At 38.9% G+C, this 22,926-nt stretch overlaps 3 protein-coding genes across 4 annotated transcripts in view; 2 read left to right on the top strand and 1 right to left on the bottom strand.

Annotated features, from left to right (window-relative positions):
• Positions 1-3,876, top strand: part of sytl4 (synaptotagmin-like 4) — a 12,031-nt gene extending 8,155 nt beyond the window's left edge. For both annotated transcript variants that reach the window (XM_044363894.1, XM_044363893.1), the window contains 5 exons: positions 331-492; positions 2,457-2,559; positions 2,645-2,753; positions 2,844-3,052; positions 3,383-3,876. In XM_044363894.1, coding sequence (XP_044219829.1) covers positions 331-492; positions 2,457-2,559; positions 2,645-2,753; positions 2,844-3,052; positions 3,383-3,531 — 732 coding nt within the window. In that variant the 3' untranslated portion in view covers positions 3,532-3,876. The remainder of the gene's footprint in view (positions 1-330; positions 493-2,456; positions 2,560-2,644; positions 2,754-2,843; positions 3,053-3,382) is intronic.
• Positions 3,614-16,145, bottom strand: srpx2 (sushi-repeat containing protein X-linked 2). Its single transcript, XM_044363895.1, has 11 exons — positions 16,036-16,145; positions 12,916-14,353; positions 9,318-9,395; positions 8,834-9,025; positions 8,101-8,277; positions 7,660-7,783; positions 7,451-7,572; positions 7,196-7,375; positions 6,956-7,089; positions 6,725-6,846; positions 3,614-4,892 (listed from the first exon to the last, which is right to left on the bottom strand). The coding sequence occupies exons 2-11, from the start codon at positions 12,959-12,961 to the stop codon at positions 4,709-4,711; spliced, it is 1,359 nt and encodes a 452-aa protein (XP_044219830.1). The 5' UTR covers positions 12,962-14,353; positions 16,036-16,145; the 3' UTR covers positions 3,614-4,708.
• tspan7 (tetraspanin 7) lies at positions 15,613-22,818 on the top strand. Its single transcript, XM_044363896.1, has 8 exons — positions 15,613-15,823; positions 19,405-19,593; positions 19,690-19,764; positions 19,852-19,947; positions 20,303-20,458; positions 20,616-20,699; positions 22,427-22,511; positions 22,606-22,818. Exons 1-7 carry the CDS (start codon positions 15,737-15,739, stop codon positions 22,493-22,495), a joined length of 756 nt encoding a protein of 251 aa, XP_044219831.1. The 5' UTR covers positions 15,613-15,736; the 3' UTR covers positions 22,496-22,511; positions 22,606-22,818.
• Positions 22,819-22,926: the final 108 nt, after the last annotated feature.

The following is a 22,926-nucleotide window of genomic DNA, read 5'->3' as shown; positions in this document are numbered from 1 at the left end:
TGTAGAGCTTAAATACAGCAACACACAAAACTCCTGAAAAGGAAATTACCCAGATAAGTCAATTTGTGCATAATTATGGATCTGTACTTTTGGATTTTCTCTTTAAAAAGGTTTGGAAGAAGGAAATAATTTTTGAAGAAGGAAATTATTTTTGAAGATCTAAGATTAAGGGATGCGTTCATCTTCTGCTTTAATCTAAGTTCCATGATTTATTTAAAGCTCCCTCAGCACCACGGCATTAAAATTATATAAGACTTCTCCATCACTGTATCAGTATCAAGGCAGGCCTTTGATGCATCCGGTCTTCTCCTCTTTCTCCTCCATCGCCAGTACTCCATCAGCCGCTCTCAGCTGTTCACTCGATCCTTGTTGATATCAGTCTGGCATCATGGTCGGCTCACCCGCAACGCTTTCCTGGGAGAGGTGGAGATCCCTCTGGACTGCCGAGACCTGGACTCCCCGGAGGAGGAGCAAGTGGCACTCATGTCAAAGGTAAATCAGAGAAACTGAATTTATAATTAACTCTGTGTAACAGAGGATTGACTTTTTAAAAAAATGTGTTTTGTTTGTCCATTATGGTCATGTAGACACAATAAACACACCTCAAGGAAAAAGATTTAAAGGTGCTCTGTAGAGTTGTCTTGTAAACAAAGTTTCTGTTGACATTCAGTGTTTCTCACCAAAGGCATTGTGAGTTTCCTTGTGGGAAAGTTTGAAACCTGCGTTGTTTACATACATGTCTTCTCGTTCCCTGCCTTTGTTGACGCATTGCTGCACTTGTAGATCAGTGGAAAAGTGTGAACCATTGGCATGAACGGGTATTGTATCACTCACATGTACGTGTGTGTACATGTGTGTCCTTGTGTGTGTGTGTGCTCTAGAGCTAACAAAACAGTCGGGTACCTTTTTAAACTCGCAATTATAACTAGAAGAGTGCGAATTTGAGTCACAACAAAGGCCAAAATGTGGCCTATAGCAGACTTGTTTTTAGCCTAGCCAATCGACGGAAATGTCTTTTGCTGCAGTTGTTGATCACTTGCAGCCCCTACCCGCCGGTAAAGAGGAGTGAGTAATCAGCAGTCAGTGTCGGTATAAAATGTGCTGTAAAACAGGTTTTTCAACACTTGTGAATCACTGCAAGAGGTCTTTGAACATACAGTCATAAATGTGCACAAAAAATATTAGGCTGATGGGTCCAGTTGTATGCAAGATTAGCTGGGGACAGATACACACACACACACACACACGCACATACACACGACCAAACACATGCTGATGATGATATTACCACAAACATGCGTAATATTAGGTTGAAGGCCATTTGTTATCATTTGTCAGAGATAATTAAGGTCTTGCGGTCAGCAGTTTGATGTGCAAGTTTTTAAAGAAACATTAGACAGTAACGGTGCTCAAAAGAAGGCCAAATCATCTGTGACAAAACTGCACATGGATCAGGACATTAGGACTGCAATAAACTATTATTTTCATTATCAATAAATCTGCCAACTATTTTTTTCAATCTGTTGTTTGGTCTGTAAAATGTCAGATATAGTGAAAAATGTCCATGGCAGTTTCCTGAAGCTGAGTGTGATGTCTTCAATTTGCTTGTTTTGTCTGACTAAACCTGAGATATTCAGTTTATTATCACATACGTCAAGGAAGAGCAGACAATCCTCAAGACTAAGAAACTGGAACAAATGAATTTTTGTTATTTTGCGATCGATTATCATAATAGTTACTGATATAATTGATTAATTAATTGTTTCAGCTCTAAGGGATATTTAGGGGAAAACTCTTGTGGAGGTTATGACACCTAAACTAATCGTATAAAATAAAAGTCACAAGCTGGAACTAACAAACAGGAGTACGACAGACGTGCAGAATATAGAAGCTAACAAACTAACAAGTGATGGTTCATGTTCATGAAGCGTTTACAATATTTTGTCTGCAGTATCTGACAGTGCAGACGACATAATTGGCCCAAAAGTTTAAAGCAAAGCAAAACAAGGTTTCATGAGGAGCAGAGCGGATATCACATATGTTGGTATCACTGGATATTTTAGCAGATATGGGAGTAGAAATTGCATTGCATGAAAAAATACCAAGATTGTGTTTGAGGGAATTTAGAAAGTGTTGTCATTACATGTTTTATCCAGCTGAGGGCGCTCTAAACTTACAACAGTTAAGAACAGTCAGATGCAGGCGAGTTATTTGTTTACCAGAAAATATCAGGCCACTGCACACTAATTTGTTATAACTCTATTTTACATGTTAAATGTTTATTAGTTGATATATTATTGTCTTTTTTTAACACTCAAAATATCAACATCTGCCTTAGTTATTCAGCGTCTGTCTGGCTGTAGTGTGGAGACCTACATGTTAGGAGGAATAACGCGTTTAATATATTATTGCTTGCATTAAGAACTCAAGAGTCTTAATGTACTTCTCTTCAACAGGCCGCCTCTCTGCCGGCTTCAGCCTTCGCTCAGTACAAAGGAGAATTGGTGATCTCTTTGAAGTATATCACACCTAAAAAGCCCACAACAGAGAAAATCAAAGGTAAGACTGTGACACGGAAACCGCATATAGCTCTGCCTGCATTTGATACACTTTGCCTCAAATCTCTAAGTGTCTGTCTCCGCAGGCAAAAAGGCGGTGACTGAGGAAGGGGGAGAACTGCACGTCTTAATTAAAGAGGCAAAGAATTTGATGGCAATGAAAGCAGGAGACACATCAGATAGCTTTGTAAAAGGGTTAGTGATAAACCATCTTAAAGAGAAATCCACTACATTCCCATTTAAACATCTGTCTTTTTGAAGCTAACTGTGTTTGTGTTGCCGCAGGTATTTGTTCCCATCAAAAGCTAAGAGCACAAAGAGAAAGACTCCAGTTGTGAAGAAGAACCTGAACCCTCACTACGACCACACGTTCGTGTACAAGGATCTGGCTCTGGAGCAGCTGAAGGGGATGTGTCTGGAGCTCACGGTGTGGGACAGAGAGGCCATGTTGAGCAACGAATTCCTGGGAGGAGTGCGCCTCAGCTCCGGCAAAGGTGAGATCAATCCAGACTTTTTTTGCTTTTTCATCTGCCTTTCAGGGCTCACAGGAGGTTTAGTTTTCTGAAAATTATATATTTCTCTCACTGCAGTGAAGGTGAATTCAATTGAAGTTATCTTCCCTTTTTCTGGTTTAAATAGTTTTATTGTCAAAGTGTAATTGCCTTTGACAGAATGACACACTAGATTGCTGCTAAAGCACTGACGAGGCTTTCATGTCTTTTTTTTTTTCCCCCGGTGTGAAAAATGAGTAAAAGCAATTTGCCATCATTAATGACAGACTCCTCACTAATTCTGCATTCACTTTGTAATCTTTGACCCTTCAGGCACCATAAAAATAGGAAAGGAGGAAATGGAAATGGACTCCATTGGAGAGGAGGTCAGTCTGTGGCAGAAGATGATGCAGTACCCCGACTCGTGGGCAGAGGGCACTCTTCCACTGCGTTCCACTATGGGGAAGGAGAAGGGCAAATGAGGACTACACACTCAGCAGCAGCCTGGACCGTTGGAAATAAAGACACTGAAATGGGAAGAATCTGTTGAGTCTGAGACAAATATTTGATTATGGATTCATTTTATTTTGCACGATTATTGCGACAGACCTGCCCCACTGAGATGAATAGACTCAGCTGATTGGCTGTATGCAGACACACTCTGATGAACAGTTAACATCTGCTCACACCTGTATGCGGTTTATCTCCAGCGTGGATCCAACTGACCGCAGACCAATATTACTGTTGAAAATATGCCAAAGCATCACAACACTAAACGCTGGATTTATTTTAGGAGCACTGTGACAGTCATTGTATGTTTTTAATTTCAGGCTCATATCAAAATCACACAAAGCACTTAAAACAGAAATGTTGTCATAATGTGTCACCGTTTCTTTATAATAGTGTACAGTTGAGTTACGCTGAAACAATCCATTAGAAACTGGTGTTACACAAAATTTCTGCTATTTGCATATAACAAATTGTGCTTATTTTAATCTATACTGTTAAGTATGTACTTTACGTTACTACTATTATGTAAAAAATATATTTATATAAGTTGCATAAAAAGCCTTATTAGAAATTATTAAATATGTCTATTTGCAGATATAAATGTAGATTTTAACTTTTAACTCCCTAGTGGAGTGTGATCAGATCTATGTTTACCTCAAGGTTGCCTTGAATACTCTGCTCACCCAATAAAAATTGACCAAACCAAAGACATGATTGATTTTCTCAACTCTATTACATTCAGATACCCGCTAACTTAAAAGTGATCTGTCTGCTCAAGTTTTTGTCAGTAGTCTTTTGTTGGTTCTTTAGATAATTTGGCAGAAATCTTATTAAAAATATGCATCCAATCTTATCTTTTATGTATATATGTTTTACCTCCAGCACTGTCTGCTGTATTTTCTGTAGGTGTGGCGACAGTTTTCTGGCCCCCATGTATCTCAGCTGATGATTAGTTATAGAGAAACAGTGCTAGCACTTCAGTGTTGTATAATGATCACATTTTAACACGACAAACTGCGTTCTTGTCCTCTTTTTTTTTTTTTTTCCCCCTCCTAAAGTTCTTCTGGACCTACTTTCTTGTTTGTCCCTCCTCATTTTGTGTTAGTAATGCTGACGAGTTTATCACTGTGGCAACCAGAGTGCTTTTATCTAATTATCACAGAAGTCTCTGTGGAGCTCCAGCCTCTCACGTTCCTCTTCGTTCAGCAGGAAACTATCGATGTAGGAGAACAACTCGTCTGACGCCATCGGGATAATGAAGCGCTCTCGATCCAGTCCATGCTTGTCCAGCAGCACCATGCTGAAGTAGGATCTGGAGATTCTGAACACCTGCCTACAGAGAGTCACAAATCAGCTGTTGGATTATTAAAGGAACAGTCCACCATCTCATGTTTGGGCGATTAAAGCAGCATTCATTGATTTCATAAACACAACACTGATACATCACCTTGTAAAGCTGTTATGTTGAACGTGTTGGCAAACAGTTGCCTTTTTACACACTACATTATAACTTATTTGGTGTTGCGTGTCTGGAGAACCTGATGTATGTAAGTCCAGTTCACCCTCCTTTTAGCTCTGTCTTGGTCTCCACCATCTCTGACTCTTTAGCTGCTAAATGTTCTACGTTCACCAGCTAGTTGTCTGTATGTCATTTGGTGCTGGACAGGCACCATACAGTGGGTTTATCAGAGGTTTTTTGCTGGAAATGAGGTCAATAGGAGCGTAGACACTGAACCAAAATAGTTAAAGTGGCTATAATTGATCATTTGTATAAAAAACAATGTTTCAAATGACAATTTGTGATGTCAGAGGTGTTGCTTGTAGTGACAAACCTACAGGGAGTTACCGCCCGACCCCTCAGCTTTAAAGAACTTTATGCAAGTTTTAGCTGTGCGGCTGCAACTTTACTGTTTTGGTTCACTCTCACTGTTCTCATAGTGTAATTTTCTGTCCTAGCAGGCAGCTGTTTTCAGAGAAAAATCTCTAAAAACCCACTGTACACTACCTGCTCAGCACCACACAGACACAGTTAGCAAGTAACTGGTGAACATAGTGGAGCATTTAGCAGCTAAAGAGCCAAATATTTCCCTCAGGAGTTACTAGAGACAAAAAACAGAGCTAAAAGAGAAAAGAGTAAACATTGGAACAACGGTCCCAAATGAATGATAATGTTGCTCCATAACTGCTGGATGTGTAACTAAGCAACTGTTTGCTAACTTGTTTGCCATATGTCAGTGTGTTCTCAACTTGTTTAAGCATTAAAAGGTCAGTTAATGCAGGTTTAAGTTTTGGTAAAGGCTGTAAAACTTAAACAATGAGCTAAAAGATGCTAAAACACTCAGAATTGGGTGACAATTCTTCACCACAAGTGGCCACTTTTATTTTACACATAGTCTTTTGATTGATAAAATAAAAATATTGATTAATGCAGTTTTAATATGAGGGTTGCTGACCTCTAGGAACCACTTTTTACATTTATGGTGATAACCTTTTGAGAAAAAGCTTTAACAAATGTTCCTATTCAGATTTATCCACTACAATAATGTAGTGAGTGATTTCTGAGATCCTACATCTCCCAGAATGCCTTTGGACCGCATCCAGAGAATGTGCCTCAATATGTTGCCCACAGTCAGCTGTGGGTTTTGTGTGAGACTAAAGGATAGACAAGAGATTTTCCAGTCTGGAAAAAGTGAGCAGAGCCCCTCACTCAAGTTGCACTGCTGGTGGAAAGATAGATTTATAGATTTATAGATTTGCCTCTTCTAAGATGAATTAGTCTCTGTATATGTCAGATAGAAAATCTTTTGTAATGGTGACGTTGTTCATTAACATTCTTGGGCTCCAAAGCCAGATGTTTACTATTGATGTTTTAGAAAGTCTGGTCCAAATTGCAGCACCACTACACTGGAATTATGTTGCTATTTTTAACTGTGTTAATCTTAAGAGTGGATTTTTTCCTTTGAGAGTCAACCTAACACAGGCTTCCTTTTCATTAGGAGGCTCCTGATGTTTAAATGGAGCGAGGACACACAACTGTGTACTGTGAATGAGAATGGGGGTTATATAAAGCCATTTCAGGGTGGAATTTTTCAACTAAATGCACTTTTATTCCTGAATGAACCATAAAAATTGCTATAACCGAGTGATGAAGTATCTCAGTGTTACCTCAAACCCTCGATGACTTCAGAGGTCAGCTGACTCTCCTTGATGCGGCCCGTCTCACGTGGCGGGGAGCCCAGGAGCTCGATCACCGTTACGTGTCGCAAGTCTAATCCACAGTCTGATTTCTGGTGGGAACACAGAGAAGCATGAGAGTTTTAAGATTTAGGGATTTTGCGATTGTTACTGTTTATAAAATTTCCATTTAAAGTCACCAGCAGCTTGAATCTTCCTCACCTGTATCATGATGTTCTGCATTTGGTACTCCGCGTCAGATATGTTGGGAGCAGACACGATCAGCAGCCTCCTCTTTTCATAGAACTGATCCAGGAGAGCAGATGCTGTCTTCACGTCTGATTTAATCTCCATTGCTACAGACACACAAAGTCACATTCACGTCCCGCATTATACCCCCACTAAATATTTGTATATGCTGCAAATTCATAAGCCTGATCGCCACATTCATGCAGTACTCACGGACACACTCAGCAGGGCGTCCACCCCAGCTGCGGTTGAACTGGCAGACACGGCTCACCATCCCCCGCCGCTCAAATCCTCCATCGCAGTGGTACTCACAAGTCGCTCCGTAGTTATTCCCATCAGAGGAGCAGGTGAGGTAGCCGTGCATAGGTGGAGAAAGTGTAGGACATCTTCTCACTGGAAGGGGAAATTAATTGCGCTAATTTCTCAAGACAAAAAGTTTAACTCTCTTCAACTGTATTGTCAGCTTACCCTCAACACGAACGATAAACTTGCAGGCGGCTCTGTTCCTGGCTTGATCGTACACTTTGTATCGGATAATGCTTGCTCCCTCTTTGAAGTCGGTGCCTGACTCTGGGCCGATTAATATTACACTGCAGAGAGACAAAAAAAGAGACCAAAAGTCTAATTCTGTTTTAAACTGAACAGGAAAGGGGAGCAAAAGGAAAGGAATGACATACTCGAGTGATTTATCAGCAGTATCTGTGGCAGTGGGGGGGTCCCAGGTCATGCTGGCAGTGAGTTTTCCAGGCTCTGCAATCTTGAGTCTGGACCGAGGACACTTGATCTTTGGAGGATCAGTGTCTGGAATGATCAGTTTGAAAAGTACAACAGTATGGGCGACATTACAGAAGGGAAATGGACTTGAAGGGCTTTGTAAATAGCAGAGTATGGAGACTAAAAGACAACAGTCTACAGTTTTGGATCCAGTCCAAAGAACAGAAGAGCAGGAAATGAGCTTGTTTTTATGAGACTGAGCACATAGAGAGCTGTGCTTGTGAAAGAAAAATGGAAAACTAGACAGCAAAGCAGATGGACTGATTTTAAATCCATGTTCTGGCAGTAAATTAAAACTCTAGCTGTCAGTCACAATTTATTACGTTCGAACTTTTGGACAGTACCTGAGCAAACGGGCTGCCCCCCGCTCCATGATCCCCCGTGCTGGCAGGTGCGTGAGTGTTCCCCCTCTACGCGGTAGCCGGGGTCACACGTGAAGTCGCATCTGGAGTCCACCACGAAGCCATCACTGCAGGTGTATCTGCCGTGCGGGATGAGGGGCAGCACATGGCAACGCATCTCTGTGGAAACATCATCACAAAGACATACAGTATGTTATTTAAAAGGGTCAAAACAATCACAGAATCAATATATATCTTAAAGGATGAGGCTTGCAATATTTTTGCCGTTGTTAACAAATCCCAAGAAAGAAAAACCAGCAGTTAGTCCATCTCTCAATACTGTCTGTAGCTCAAGCCCACTGGGTCCTACTGAAGTTGTAAATCTTTACAAACATGTAAAAAATATCTAGTTCTAGTTTTCTTTAAAGCTGAAATAATTTCCTCAAACAGCTGGGCACTGTAGATTTCAGCAAATGTTACTCAAACAGAGGTAAATAATGCATTTGTTGGGGACTATTTTCAGCTGCGGATTAACACACGTTTGGGCCCTTAATATTTATGGCAGCAGGATGATGTATGTTGGATCGACTCAAAATAAACCACAGTGCCCTGAAGGAACATGTCAGCCAGTGCAACATTGCAGCTCTTCTTCTTCTTCTTCGGCTACACAAATACTTGTTAGTAGGATATATTAATTGTTGGTCAGATTTATCCTCATACAGGAACTTCCACTCACTGCGGCAGTAAGAAGACCCAGACCAGCGGCGGCTGGCGGTACACTGAATCGAGCTCTTCCCAATCAACCGGTATCCTCGGTCGCAGGTCAGCTCGCAGCGGGTGCCCAACGTGCTCCGGTAGCCGCCACCTCGAGGGGAGTGGCAGGTCACCTCCCCATTGGGGAGATTCGGAGAATGACACCAGTTCGGGTCTGTTTTTAAAGAATAACCAAACCCAAATCTGTGTTACGCCTGACATCTAATCATGAAAAGCAAGATATTGAACAGGATATCTGCTATTATCTAGTCTTTGGAGTGATGTCACTCATACAGCAGCAACACCATTTGATGTCAGGCTTCAGATTTGAGTTTGGGATTTGGTCAGTCTTTAGGAAAAATCTAAATTCTGAGAAACCCACAAGTGCACTTACACAATTACACAGTACTTGAGCTTAAGATTGTGTTGAACCTGTGTGTGTGTGTGTGTTCTTACTTTATACACACCTTTGTAGTCTAGTTGAGGGGTTGTGTCTTCCTCTGCAAAATCATTGTAGGTGTCGTACACTGTTGTCTCAGTGCCAGCTGAAACAACAGAACAACTGTGAGACATGTAGAATCAGAGAGCAACAAACCTGTAATTTACAAGACCAAGCTGGCAGAAGCTAAACTTGGTTCTCTGGTTGGAAAAACTTTATGATTCATCATGACTTTGAGCGTCTGTATCAAGTCTATTATATACTATATATAGATGATACACAGACAAGCTGACATTTAAATGAAATCTTCCCACAAAATCTCCTTTCCATAACTTCCTTTCAGCTCGATAACATTCCAGTCCATAGACACCTGGATTTGCAATCAGTGCTGCAAACGGAAACTCCTCAAGGTTTTAAACACAATAGCAGGGAAATCTTGTAAATGGCTTTAAGTTTTTCCAGTACAGACAAAACATGTTAGACTCAATCTTCTGCCATTCATTGTATTATGACACTACTTCATTGACTGACTTAACCGAAAATTAGGCCAAACAGCATGTTCTCATTATCCGCTTGGAGTTTGACCCTCTTATTCATCTCTTTTTCTCTTTCTATGTTTTAAGCAGAGTGTAAAACGGCCTTAATTCAGAATATTGTCTCCGTATTAGACTTTCTGTACAGTTAGTCATTTTTCTCATTACCCCCGTCTCAGCAGTTGTGGTTCAGGTACATTATCCCTCAAATAACTCCATGTTTAGAACCAAGTGCCAGACTTTCCAGTCTATCGACCTCCACCCCCCTAGCAAGTCAGTTCCTGTATTTGCTTCCTTTGCTTGCAGCTCAACCTTGGCTGTTTTCTGACACAGATGCCTCTGCCAAATAAACTTCCCTTTAACACTAAATCTGTTTGGGGTTCTAGAGACACTGGGTCCTCTTTACCAGCTCAAAAAACACACTTAATGTTGTTTTATCAGCTCGATGCTTCGTATCTTTTACTAATTTTATGAGAATTGCTTATAAACACGATTCTGAACTGATGATTTGTTGGAGAATACAATAGATTTTCGTCAGCTCTCTTTAGCTGTGATTAGTATTGATGCTACTTTTTTCCCAGCATCCCCCTTCTGAATCCTAAATAAGCCAATTTAATCGATTTCTGTTCTGTTTTGTTGGATTTTGTAACAGTTTGTTGATGAGAGGTCTAACAGGGAGTTAGACCTCTCTAGGGTCTAGTTAATAAGTAATATCGATTAGACCAGTTAGATTATGTCTAATCAATTAGACATAATTGAGATTTCTTTGTCTTTGAGTGAATTTGAGTGGCTATAAAAAGGAATGTAATAACAAAGTTTTATGGTAATTTCTTTGTTTTGTCTAATTTGTAATCCCAGTTTGTGGTAAAGAGAATCACTTCAATGCTTCTCTACATATTGGGTTTTAATAAAATCAGAAGAAATTAACAAAATATTTACAGTAAAGTGAAAAAAAAGGGGAAGTAAAGTCAACAAAACACGAAGGTTAGCACATTTTCTAGGGATGCATCACATCACATTCAGCTTCCCCGCTCTTAAAGCTGCTCCAGATTGTTTTCAGTGATGTCGCAGATTAAAGCCGTCGTCAGCATTTTTTCTTATAATGAGCCCAATGTTCCACTTTACGAAACTTCCAAAGACTCATATTTCCCAAGTCCCCCTTGCAGAGAATTAGTCAGAGAGGAAATAAAAACAAGCTACGCTCACTAGTCTGATGGTCTGTGCTGTAGGGCTGAAGTACAGACATTACTTCAGGTGTTTGACAGCTGACATGCATCATCATGCACACGGCAATAAAAAATTGTTTTATCACATGCAGGTAAAACTACTGCTGTGGTGAAAAGTAAGTGCATTTCTGCAAGTTTGAGAGACTTGTACTTCACTTGAGTATTTCCATTTTATGCTTCTTTATACTTCTACTCCACTATATTCATCTGACAGCTGTGGTTACTTTTCAAATTATGATTTTATCTAAAAACATATTATAAGCTTATAAAATCCAATACATAGTTAAAGATTAAAGTAGTGTTATGAAGTGTCTTGTTGGGGTCCCCTCTCATATTTCAGATGTCTATGAGATGGTAGCAGTACCTCCAAGACCCCTTTAAACTTCTCAGAGTGTCATTTAAAGTAAATAAATGAAGGCCTAAAAAAGTAAAATTACACAATATTTCACAAAAAGCAAAGATTTAATCCAAAACTGCTGCAGAATTTGTTTTTTTCTTCTTTACTCTCCCTTTAGTCATCTCATGATTTATCTTAGGATCCTTTGGAGGAAACCGACCCTTCGCTAATGTAATATATAAAAATATTAGTGCTGCAACTAATTTTTAGTCGTTTATTAAATGTCCAATGTGACGTCCTCAAATGTCTTGTTTTGTCCTGACCAACAGTCCACAACCTAAAGATATTACAAAAGATATTACAAAAGAAACCAGAAAGCGTTCACATTTGAGAAGCTGGAAAAGGAGAATTTAGCATTTTTTTCATAAAAAATTACTCAAAACGATTAATCGATTATCAAAATAGTTTGTGATTCATTTTCTGTTGATCGACTTATTGGCTAATCATTGCAGCTCTAAAAAATGTAGCTGTCACAGGCCATTTTTCTGCAGGGTGAGCACTTTTGATAGTAAACAGATAATACTTTTGATAGTTTAAGTACATTTCACTAATAATACTACTGCACTTTTAAGTAGGTATTTTGCAAGAAGGAGCTTGCACATTTGTATTCTTTCTACATTGTTGTACTCTTACTGAATACCCAGACACCGACACACACCATGCATCACTCACAGAACTGTCTTCAGGGAAACATGCATACTCTGTGAGTGAGTGTGTCTATGCAGCAGGGATGAGTCACACTTGGAAGCAGGTTTATAGTTTTCAGCCCCTGATGGTTTGACAAATGGTGCCTGTTTGAGGTTTCATCTATTTGAGACTAATGACAAAGGCCAGATAATGACCAGCATCCTTTCAGTCTCTCTGCATTATGATCTGAGCGTATGTGTTTCTCTGGGTGGATCTGAGGTCACGTCATTATCTTGCAGGATTAAATGAAGGCTTTAGCACACTGAGCCCAGAGGGGGGACTCCTCAGTAATTAACTGGCAGTGATTGGAGCCGAGCTGTAATTAAACCGCCTGGTCAGCACACAGAGAAGCACCTGAAGAGAAAGGCTGCTCATCTACAGCCTTAATGTATTCATTTCAATGGATTCTGGCCAGTTGCATGTTGGGAGATGTTGTTCAGCTCTTCAGTCCTGAAGAGGTGGAGAAAGAGGGGGCTCCATTTGCATTCATCCAATATTCAGCACATCTGCATCCAATACAGTTGTTATTACTGCTGAGGTGAAAGTATTTCCCAGCTGCAGGGAAGGGATGTGAATGTTTAAGTGACCTGAACTGCCTCCAGCAAACTCATATAGTATATGTTTTTGGAGTTTTTGTTTTGTGAGGGGAAAAAATTCAAATGACATTTTTGACGACTGAACAGAAACTCAATAATAATAAGAATTCACAATCCTGGACACATAACTAGAGACATTTTAGTGAAGGGGTTCACCTACCTTCTTTGTTTAGAGTCATTAACTCACCTGTGAGATGTAAAACGAGCACAGCAACAACGCAGCTGAGTGTCATAATCAAACTTCAAGTCAGAAACAGCTGCGGGGGGGGGAGAAAAAAAGTTCTGCGCAGCTTCTCTTGATCCCACAGTCAAACAAGGAAACAAAGTTATAATCCAGAAAAAGTCACCAAAATGATGCTCAAACGACTTTTTAAAAACTCTCCACTCGTTTTTTGTCCCCCGCTGGAGAGTGGGTGCTCCTGTAACAGAGTCTCCGCAGCTTTTGACACACAAGGATCCGCTTAGTTCATGGTTAAAGATGAAACCACTTGGTGGCACCAGCGGACTGTGTGTCTGTTTCCTCCCACCGCTGCATTAAACCTCCTCAAATCATTTACTGCTTTTTGCGGAAGTTCGAGTTATAGAAACGTCATGTTTTTACCTCCATGATGTTATTATCAAGTTATTATTAATGACCTCACAGATTTGTTGTGATATTTCTATATTTAATACAATAAGTTGTTGTTCTGAAAGAATCATCACATGTAATTTGATTACGGTTTGTCTTATAGGAAGCTTAAATGATCATCTAATAAACTGTCGAACATAATTAGAGTGTCAATTAGATGTGAAGAAACAATCTTCTAGTACGGAAGCCGAGAGTAGCCGTGTTTGCAATTTTTTTAAATGTTATCTGGGGATAACGAGATAATCAACCCGATATCAGAAAACAAAAGTCATTTCCTGTTATTCGTTTAGTTCCTCTTATTGTTTCATATGGAGGCGGATGGTTATATCAAGAAGCCTCTCTATTTAAAGAGTTCCTGAAGGAACCTTTGGATGGAAAAATACCCCTTTTATAATTGTTTGCCAACTTTGATTTGATGCTAAACACAGCTACAGTTAATTAAGCATGTTGATTAACTCTTGGTCATAATATGATGGGATGTTTCATGTAGGAGAAAACAAAACCTTTTAAGCATTTTATTAGACTTAATGAGAGGAAGGAAAGTGGGAGAGAGGGAATAAGAACCAACATGTGACAGATTTGAACTCATGTCCTTAAGAGCCACATGAAGGCTACTTGTGTTTGAATATGGTGAAAATGTAAGCGTGCAAGAGACTGAACAAATAAATGAATGATCTGAATGTTATCTCTAACAGGAAGACACCATTTCTGCTTGTTAGACCTTGATTGAAGTCTGATGGGTTGATCAATACTCATTGATCTGACATTTTCAGCTTCAATCAGTGGCTGCAGTTGTCAAGACACCATCTTTGCATGCTGGCGTGGCACTCCTCATCTCTGATAAACATTAGAAGTAATATCTTTCAGTGGGCGACATGTGATGTATTTTTATTTACTCAGCTGATGTAACTTAGTCCAGTGGTTCTCAAAGTGGGGTCCGGGGACCCCCAGGGTTCCTTGAGGGGGTTCCAGGTGGTCCCCAGCACTATTATTCCATCTATAAGTAACACAATGACAGAATGTATGAGTTTGATAGTCATTTCAAACACTTTCTGTAATAAAACATCTAAAAGCAAACATATTATCAGATGGGGGACAGTGAGACAAAATCTTATCAACTGAGGGTCTGTGGTCTAATTTGTGTCAGTTTAGGGGTCCTTGACGTGAAAGTTTGAGAACTACTGATTTAGGTCACATCAGATTCAGCAGAGGAGTGTAAAGTCAGACAGCATGAGACAGGAAGTACAGAGCCTGCCTTCTGCATAAAAGCATAATGTGACTCTTAAACATTAAGCCACAGCTGTATCTGAATTAGTTGTTGAAAGGGATTATTTTCAGTATGCTGGAAAAAATCTGGTGCACATGGAAGTCCATTTTAGCTGGGAAAACAAAGAAAATAAATAAAATGTTAGTGGAAAAAATGATTTCAAAAACAATTTAAGTCAAAACTATGAAATAGTCGGTCATAATTATGACATACTGCATTGAAATAACGACTTTCTTTCTCAGAATTTATGTTTCATACGTCAAAATCAATTAGATTTAGAAGTCACATTTAAGATAAGATGTAAGATGGAAAGTCAAAATTATGTGCTAATAGTAAACCAGATTTATAATTTTACTATTGACTTAGTAAAATGATCTACGAGATACTGAGTTTAAATTATAAGATAGAGAGTCAAACTTTTCACTTTTTCATTCAAAATCATGACATAGTAAGACTAATATGTTGACTAAGTAGCCTGCCTCATCATATTTTATGTTTTATCAATCTTAACTTTTCATCCGTTTTTAAATTTCTGGAGTAAATTATCTTCCATAATCATAGCTGCTGCTGTGATTTGAGTCTGTGTTTTAGCAGCCCTGGGTGAGGATTTCATCAGTCATTTATCTATTTTAAATAACGTACCTGGTGTCCTTAGTGTTTTATTGTGGACGCTGTAGCTGACGGTGGTATTTTTGAATACTGCCGCTGACTCGACGCTGTTGTGGATTGGGGAAAAATGTTTATGCCCTCAGGAAAGTGAATCTAGGTTGCGATCTTTTTTTTTCCTAGGACGGCGAAGTCATAACCCGCCCTACTCTGCCTCTGATTGGCTTTCCCTGATATTATTACCCTAACCTTAACCAGTCTCACTCCTCGTGCGTAAACCTAACCAACCAAACTAACGAAGGTAACGAGTACTAGCCAATCAGAGGCAGAATAGGGCGGGTCATGACTTCTCCATCCTAGGAAACAAAAAATTGGCATCTGTGTTAGTGACGACACTTCCCTCTCTGTCCCTGGATTTATCCCCGAAGTTTTTTCCCTCTCCTCCCCTCCAGGGCGCTGAGAAGTGAACTTTTTCTTTCTTTTTCTGGCCAAAGTGAAAAAGCCAAGATGTCGCCGCCGTCTCGACGGCTTCAGACGAAGCCCGTGATCACCTGTCTGAAGACTTTCCTTATCTCCTACAGCCTCATATTCTGGGTGAGTTGCATGACATGTAATGGGGGACAACAAGCTAAAGGAGCAACAATGGGCTAAAAGCGGCGATGCCAGCAGGGCTAATCACATCATTTCCTTAAATCACGGCAGATAGGGACACACTCGGAGTTAAAAACGCCGGATAAATGGCGACAAGTCAAAGTGCTCTTAGTTTTCTACTTAAATAAAGAACCACTTGTTGGAAATTCACTGACCGTTGGAGACACTGAAGCAGATGTTTGTGTTGTTCCGCCGCCTGGAGGCTCTAGTTTATCAACGTCTCATTAGTGTCCGTATAGAAAGGAGCCGTTAGCTTTTTGTGTCACTGATTGAGAAAATCACTCCGCCTAACTGACACTTAACTTCGCTTAGTTTATTAAAAGTGTTTCATTTAGAGTCTAATCGATTAGTCAATCAATCAGTTAAATTAGTCGAAAGATATTTTTTTAAGTGCAAAACATTTTCTGTTTCCAGCTTTCAGTGTTTCTTTGTCATACATGACAGTTGACTTAATCAGAGTTGCAATAAGTAGTCGATTGATCGATTAGTTACCAACTATTAAATTAATTGGCAAATATTTAGATAATAGATTAATTGTTTTGAATCATTTTCAGGGAGAAAATTTCCAAATTATCTGATTCCAGCTTCTCAAATGTGAATATTTTCTAGTTTATTTAGTCCACTACGACAGTAAACTGAATATCTTTGGGTTGTGGACGTCATCTTTTTTGTTTCTCACCGTTTTCTGACATTTTATGGACCAAACAACTAATCTGTTACTCAAGAAAATATCGTTAGTTGACAGATTAATCGATAATGAAAATGATCGGTTGCTGCAGCCCTAATATAGAGTATACTTATTATTGTTGGGTTGTGTATTGTTTCTCTGATTGAACAGCTAACGTTATATGAAGTCGAGCTGCAACAATTAGTCGATCAACAGAAAATTAAACAGCAACTATTTTGGTAAGCGATTAATCGTTTAAGTAATTTTTCAAGCCACAATGTCAAAAAGACACTGGTTCCAGGTTCTTAAATGTGAGATTTTGATGCTTCTTCTTGACTTTACATGATAGTAAACTGAATCTCTGGATTTTGGACTGTTGGTCGGACAAAACAAAACATTTGAAGACGACATCTCGGAGTCTGGGAAACTGGGATGGACAGTTTCCACAGTTCTCTATTAGAGAATTGATGAATCAATTATGAAAATAATTAGTTTGTTGAACCCCTAATATGAAGACACCACCTTGAGCTATGAGAAATTATGAATATTGACTATTTAGTTTGACATTTCACAGACCAAATGATTAATCAGTAAGGCTAATCAGGAAAATAATTGGCAGATTAATCGATAATGAAAATAATTGAAAGTTGCAGTCCATTCATTTGATTTAACACTCTGACTCTCGTTATTTTGGTAACTGATTATTGCTTTTAGTCATTTATCAAGGAAAAATGCCAAATATTTGCTGGTTCCATTGTTTCCATTTCCATTATTGATTAATCTACTGGTTGTTTGGTCTTAAATGTCAGTAAATAGTGAAAAAAAGCCTGAACAGTTCCCTGTAGCCCAGAGTGACATCTTCAAATGTCTTGTTTTATGCGACCAAAACCCAAAGATATTTAGTTTTATTATCATATAAGACAAAGAAAAGCTGCAAATCCTCCCATTTTAGAAGCTGGAACAAGGTTGTTTGGTGGTTTTTGCTTATAAAATGACTTGAACGATTAATTGATCAGTAAGATGGCTGCCAATTCATTTTCTGTCAGCCATCGCAGCCATAATTTGATGCTTTTCTTTGTCATTTTTAACATTTTCTGATCCAATTAACAAAACAATCGATTAATCAAGAAAATAATTATCAGAATAAACAGATGATGAAAGTAATTGTTAGTTGCAGCCTAAAAACTGTACGAAAGGAAAACATAAACAGTCTTCAGATGAAAAATGAGAAGTTTCTGCTGCTCCTTTCGCAGCTGTTAATCTTTGTACCAAGCAAACAACCATCTCAGGCTGCTGCAGCGAACACAAAGTTCAGGTTAGTGCTTATCTGTCAATTTATTGCTCTCGGCTGGTTGAGCTGATGCGTCCCCTCAGGCTAATGACTTGTGTGGGCAGCATTAAAGCAAAAAGATGCTGCTGAGATGATTAAACGGCAGGCTGAAGGTACTGAGTATCCCAGGTGTGTTTTTACTAAAATGTTGTCAGGTACGTAAAGTGAATCATCGGACATGTTTTATGACTGACGTTAGCAGAAGGAGAGTTTATCACCTACACTGAAAATATACTCAATCCTCATCTTGTCTCAGAGCTTCAATATCCTCCACTAACTCATCTGCTTCTCTTCATCTGCATTTCCTCCCCCGAGAGCAGCGATTTAATAAAGGAAATCAATAATGGAGGTGGTGTTTTCCCTCGATTCACCTCTTCATGCTCCTTAATTAAAAGTGTTCCTGATGTTTGCCAGATTCAGTGACGGGGTTTCTCTTGAGTCGCTGTGCTGTTCACATGTGATTCTCGCTTGGTTAAACTGTTTAACTTTAATATTTTCAGAGCTGTTTTAGGAGGCAGAGCGTTTCCACAGAATATAAAATATAAAAATATAACTAATGATTCTTTTCATTATCAATTAGTCTGCCAGTTACTCTCAGATCCCAGGATGACATCTTTTAAAAACTGCTGGTTTTGACCGACCAACAGTCCAAAACCCAAAGATATTAAGATTTATTATCATATATGACAAAAAAAGCAGAAAATCTTTGCATTAGAGCTGCAACGATTAGTCAATTGAAAGAAATATTATCAATAACTATTTTGATAATCAATTAATTTAATGTTCTTTGGTTCCACCTTCTCAAATGAAACAATTGGCTGTTTTTCTTTGTCATATATGACAGTGAGTTGAATATTTTTAGGTTTTGGAGCATTTGGGAGACAAAACAAGAAAGTTGAAGACATTAAACATGAGTTTGGAGAGATTTTGAAAGCCAATTTTTTCACAATTTTTTTTTGATTAATTGAGAAAATAATCAGCAGATGAATCAATAATGGAAATAATTGTTAGCTGCAGCCCTACTTCACATTGAAGAAGTTGAAAGCAGCAGATTTTTAATATTTTTGCTTCAGAAATTATTTTAACAATTATTAGATCACACTTTTTGGCGATTGATTTTCTATCGATCGTTTCAGTAACCAGTTGCTGGATGTATTGAACTCTGAGTCTTAACAGATCTGATGAAATGTTGTAGCTCCTCTTTTTTTCAAAACGTATCAAATATCTAAATATCAAATATGTTAAACTGTGAAGCAAACTTGACTTTTTATTCCAATATTTCAGTTTTAACTCTTAAACTCTGAGCTTTTTATCATTTTTGTTACTTAAAATCATTGAAACTACTAAACAGTTTATGGATTCAGAAGCATTCAGATTTGATAAAATGCTGCTGAACCGTAAACACACCAGCGTGTAATTAAACAAGCAGGTTCAAGCCTTTTAATCTTTGGTTTTGGCCCTTAAAGCCTCCTCATCTTTGTCTTTGGCTCTTTGATGCCGGCGCTGACTCTCTGTGCTCTTCTTCAGATCACAGGCATGTTCCTGCTGGCGGTCGGGGTGTGGGGGAAGGTGAGCCTGGAGGCCTATTTCTCTGTGGCTTCTGAGGAGAGCACCAACGCGCCATATGTCCTCATTGGGACCGGAGCCACCATCGTTATTTTCGGACTGTTTGGTTGCTTCGCTACATGCCGCGGCAGCCCATGGATGCTCAAACTGGTCAGTGAAAGTGCAGTAATCCTTAAAAATCTCACATGTGACCCTTTTTTTTTTTTTTTTTTTAACAACTGTTGTTTTAATGCTCTGCTCCTTCAGTACGCCATGTTCTTGACCGTGGTCTTCCTGGCTGAGCTTGTGGCTGGTGTGTCAGGCTTCATCTTCAGGCACGAGGTGAGTTTCTGCTGCAAAATTAAAAACATTTTTTGAATGAAAATACAGTTTACTAAAACAGAATCTACTTTGTTTTTAATTTCCCAGATTAAGGCCAAATTAGGAAGCGCCTACAAAAACGCCGTGACGTCCTACAACGGCACAGACAGCAGCAGCGCCGGGCTCGACACCATCCAGAGGACTGTAAGCGGGAGTTTTGCCGTCACACTAACACTGCTGCTCTTATCTTGACTTTGTTTGTGTCTCGCTGTACAAACTGAAGAACTCTTGCTTATATAAGAGCTTTTTTAAAAAGGGCAGCCGAGTGACGCTGAACCACGCAGAGCAGAAAAGCTGCTGCACTAGTTTAAACTTTCAAGCTCTCGTCACTGCAGGTGTTTTCCCCAAAAGATCATCCAAAACATCTGCAGTGAGGTCACTCGAGAGCAAAACATCCTACTGTTTTTTTTTTTTTTTAATCATTAAAAATATTTTTGACCCACTTTTCTGTCGCATAAATAAACGTGTTGCGTTAAATTGATTGTTTTTGTACTTGTAGCTTCATTGCTGCGGGATGAAAAACTACACCGACTGGGAGAACACACTTTACTTTAAAGAGAAAGGAATCCCCACCAGCTGCTGTAAGGAAGGTGTGAAGTGCGCACCGGAGACCCTGAAAGACCTCGACAAAGCTAAGACGGAAGTGTACACAAATGTGAGTTTACACCCCCTGCTAGATATTTTAAACTACTTAGTCATATTTCAAATGAATGTCAACATGTTTCGGCAACAAACAGGATAAATAGTTTAGCTCAAAAACTTTTTAAGAGGTTAAAAAAGTCATTATAAATGTTTATTTTCCTGCTGTGAAGGGCTGCTTCACACTGGTGACCAATTTGATGGAGGCCAACCTGGGAATCATTGCTGGGATCTCTTTTGGAATTGCGTTCTTCCAGGTACGTGACATGTTCAGATAGTTTGTTTTAAAGTGGTTTAAAGTAAAATTTTAGTTGTTTCCAATCTTGTTTTCGTAGCTTCGGCCGTCATTCCTATCAGTTAAGGTCATATTTTACTCCCATGTGTCTTTGCTGAGACGTTTGGACGCAGTGACACGTAGCAACAGGCCCCTTTTTTCACAGTTAAGCCATTTAGCTGCTTTAGTTTCAGCCTCCCTGTATTGAGGAAGTTGGCTCTTGTCTGTTCTACACTGCAGATTAAAGTCTATTTAAGGAAAAAAATGCCCCAAAATAAATAAATAAAAGAAGGGAATCCACTGTTTAAACCAAACTAGCAGTGTGTCTGAAGTCACTCCCTGTTTACAAATAGTATCATTTATATTCTTATAATATCCAAAATCTCAGTGTACTGCTCACTATAGTGTAATCTCAACTAGTGTCTGCTATATGGGGAGAATAAATGACTGAGCGAGACAGATATTTCAGACATGCCTAAATGATAAAGACCATAAAAACAAACATGCCATGTTGATTTTAATCACATTGTTAAACTGTGTGCAGGTCAAAGTTGAACCAGACGTTTACAAAGGAATAAAAACTTTCACCTTTGTTTTCACTCTGAAAATGTCGAGTGTGCGTTTATTTCTAACACAACTGAGCTCTAATGTGGAGGCTCCTTTGTACGACTGGAAATTGTGTTTCTCTGAAGATTCACGTAAAGAGAAGAAAGAGAGAAGTTTGTTTTTAGGTAACAGGACGGTTCAGTCACGCCTCACATGTGCCGATAAGGTGTCATGTGCAGCTGCACGTCAAGCAGGTTTATATCAGTTGATAAAGCGCCTGTTGGGAGGCTGATTTGAAAGGGAAATGTAAATGTTATATATATAGTGTAATATCGTGATTTTAATTGAGTTTGTATTTCATCTGAACTGTCATTTATTTCTGTTTGTATTTCTTGTTTTATCTTACACTGAATTGGTTTTGTCTGTTTTGAAATCCAAGGATTTTATGTGAAGCACTTTGTAACGTGGGTTTTCAAAAGTGCACTTTAAGATTATTATTATCATTTTAAGCTGTATATATATATATATAAGTATAAAAGAAGAAAATGTCTGTGTCATAATAATTTGACATTAAAAAGACAATGTGTCTCAAGGGAAGTGATTTTGAGTCCACGTTAGATATTTCACTGTACAGGGACAAGTTCATACCTCATAAAATCACACAATCCCCTAGAAATGGACAAAAAGTCACATATTTTCCAGTATAATTGATTATATTGAGCACAAGGCAGCTCTTTTATTGCTACTGTCATATTTTATGTATTTAATGGACAGTGTTGAGACGCTCACCAAGTTAAGGACGTACATGTGCAAACTCACCAAAGCCTAAAAACTCCTATCTATCTATCTATCTATCTATCTATCTATGATTTCATATTCATCAGGTTGTTTGCATGCATGTTGGTTCACGTTCTGCCAGTTTAAAGAGACACTTGTTTATTATTATTTGCTGTTTTTGTTTGTTTGTTTGTACGAGTGTAATTTTAACTTATAAGTAGCGCAGAGTGACCATCGTGCATGTTCGCCTACGTGGAGCCCAGAGAAGCACAAACCCAGTTTAACAGAGTGGCAGCATTTATGAATCATTATTTGATACGTTATCATAGTTGATAGGATGATCGCCAAAACCAGACTATCCACACTAAAATGTCTTTTCCTGCTCAGCTCATTGGAATATTCCTGGCCTGCTGCTTGTCTCGATACATAACCAACAACCAGTATGAGATGGTCTAACAGTGACCTTCCACAGGTGAGACTTTTTAATGACATGTTGTCAAAGATAATAAATATCGAGGAGGAAAACATGCTTTTAACCATCAATCTGTCTGTTTTGTGTGTTTCAGGTTACTGACGGGCAGCTCCTGATGCAAACTGAGTTAAAAGAATCTCCTGTGATTTTAATATTGTGTTGTGTTAGTTGATAATATACTTTTTTAGAGAGGAGAAAAAAAAACTCTCACTGCTTCTTTTTATCCGATCTCACTCAATGGCAAACCAGCAGAAGGGAAAATGTGAAAGGAATTTAAAAGGAAATCAAAAGGGAAATCTGCAGCATAGTTGGACCAAAAACAAAGGGACCCTTCAAGATTCAAGGCCAGTTCAGAGATGTAATTCAAAGATGATTTGTTACTCCTGGGATTTAATTAGGGAATATCCATTAAGTA

This window comes from Thunnus albacares, chromosome 10 (assembly GCF_914725855.1).
Source record: "Thunnus albacares chromosome 10, fThuAlb1.1, whole genome shotgun sequence".
NCBI classification, from domain to species: Eukaryota; Metazoa; Chordata; class Actinopteri; order Scombriformes; family Scombridae; genus Thunnus; species Thunnus albacares.
This window is presented reverse-complemented; position numbering and strand designations above follow the sequence as displayed.

What these genes read in the sequence shown, in the direction of transcription:
- tspan7 (XM_044363896.1), top strand. Translation starts at nt 15,737, where the DNA reads ATGTCGCCGCCGTCTCGACGGCTTCAGACGAAGCCCGTGATCACCTGT. An exon ending in GCCCATGGATGCTCAAACTG is followed by an intron (nt 19,594 to 19,689) that starts GTCAGTGAAAGT and finishes CTGCTCCTTCAG; the next exon opens with TACGCCATGTTCTTGACCGT. An exon ending in TTGGAATTGCGTTCTTCCAG is followed by an intron (nt 20,700 to 22,426) that starts GTACGTGACATG and finishes TTTCCTGCTCAG; the next exon opens with CTCATTGGAATATTCCTGGC.
- srpx2 (XM_044363895.1), bottom strand. Translation starts at nt 12,961, where the DNA reads ATGACACTCAGCTGCGTTGTTGCTGTGCTCGTTTTACATCTCACAG. An exon ending in ACTGCTGATAAATCACTCGA is followed by an intron (nt 7,573 to 7,659) that starts GTATGTCATTCC and finishes GTCTCTCTGCAG; the next exon opens with TGTAATATTAATCGGCCCAG. An exon ending in ACGCCCTGCTGAGTGTGTCC is followed by an intron (nt 7,090 to 7,195) that starts GTGAGTACTGCA and finishes GTGTGTCTGTAG; the next exon opens with CAATGGAGATTAAATCAGAC.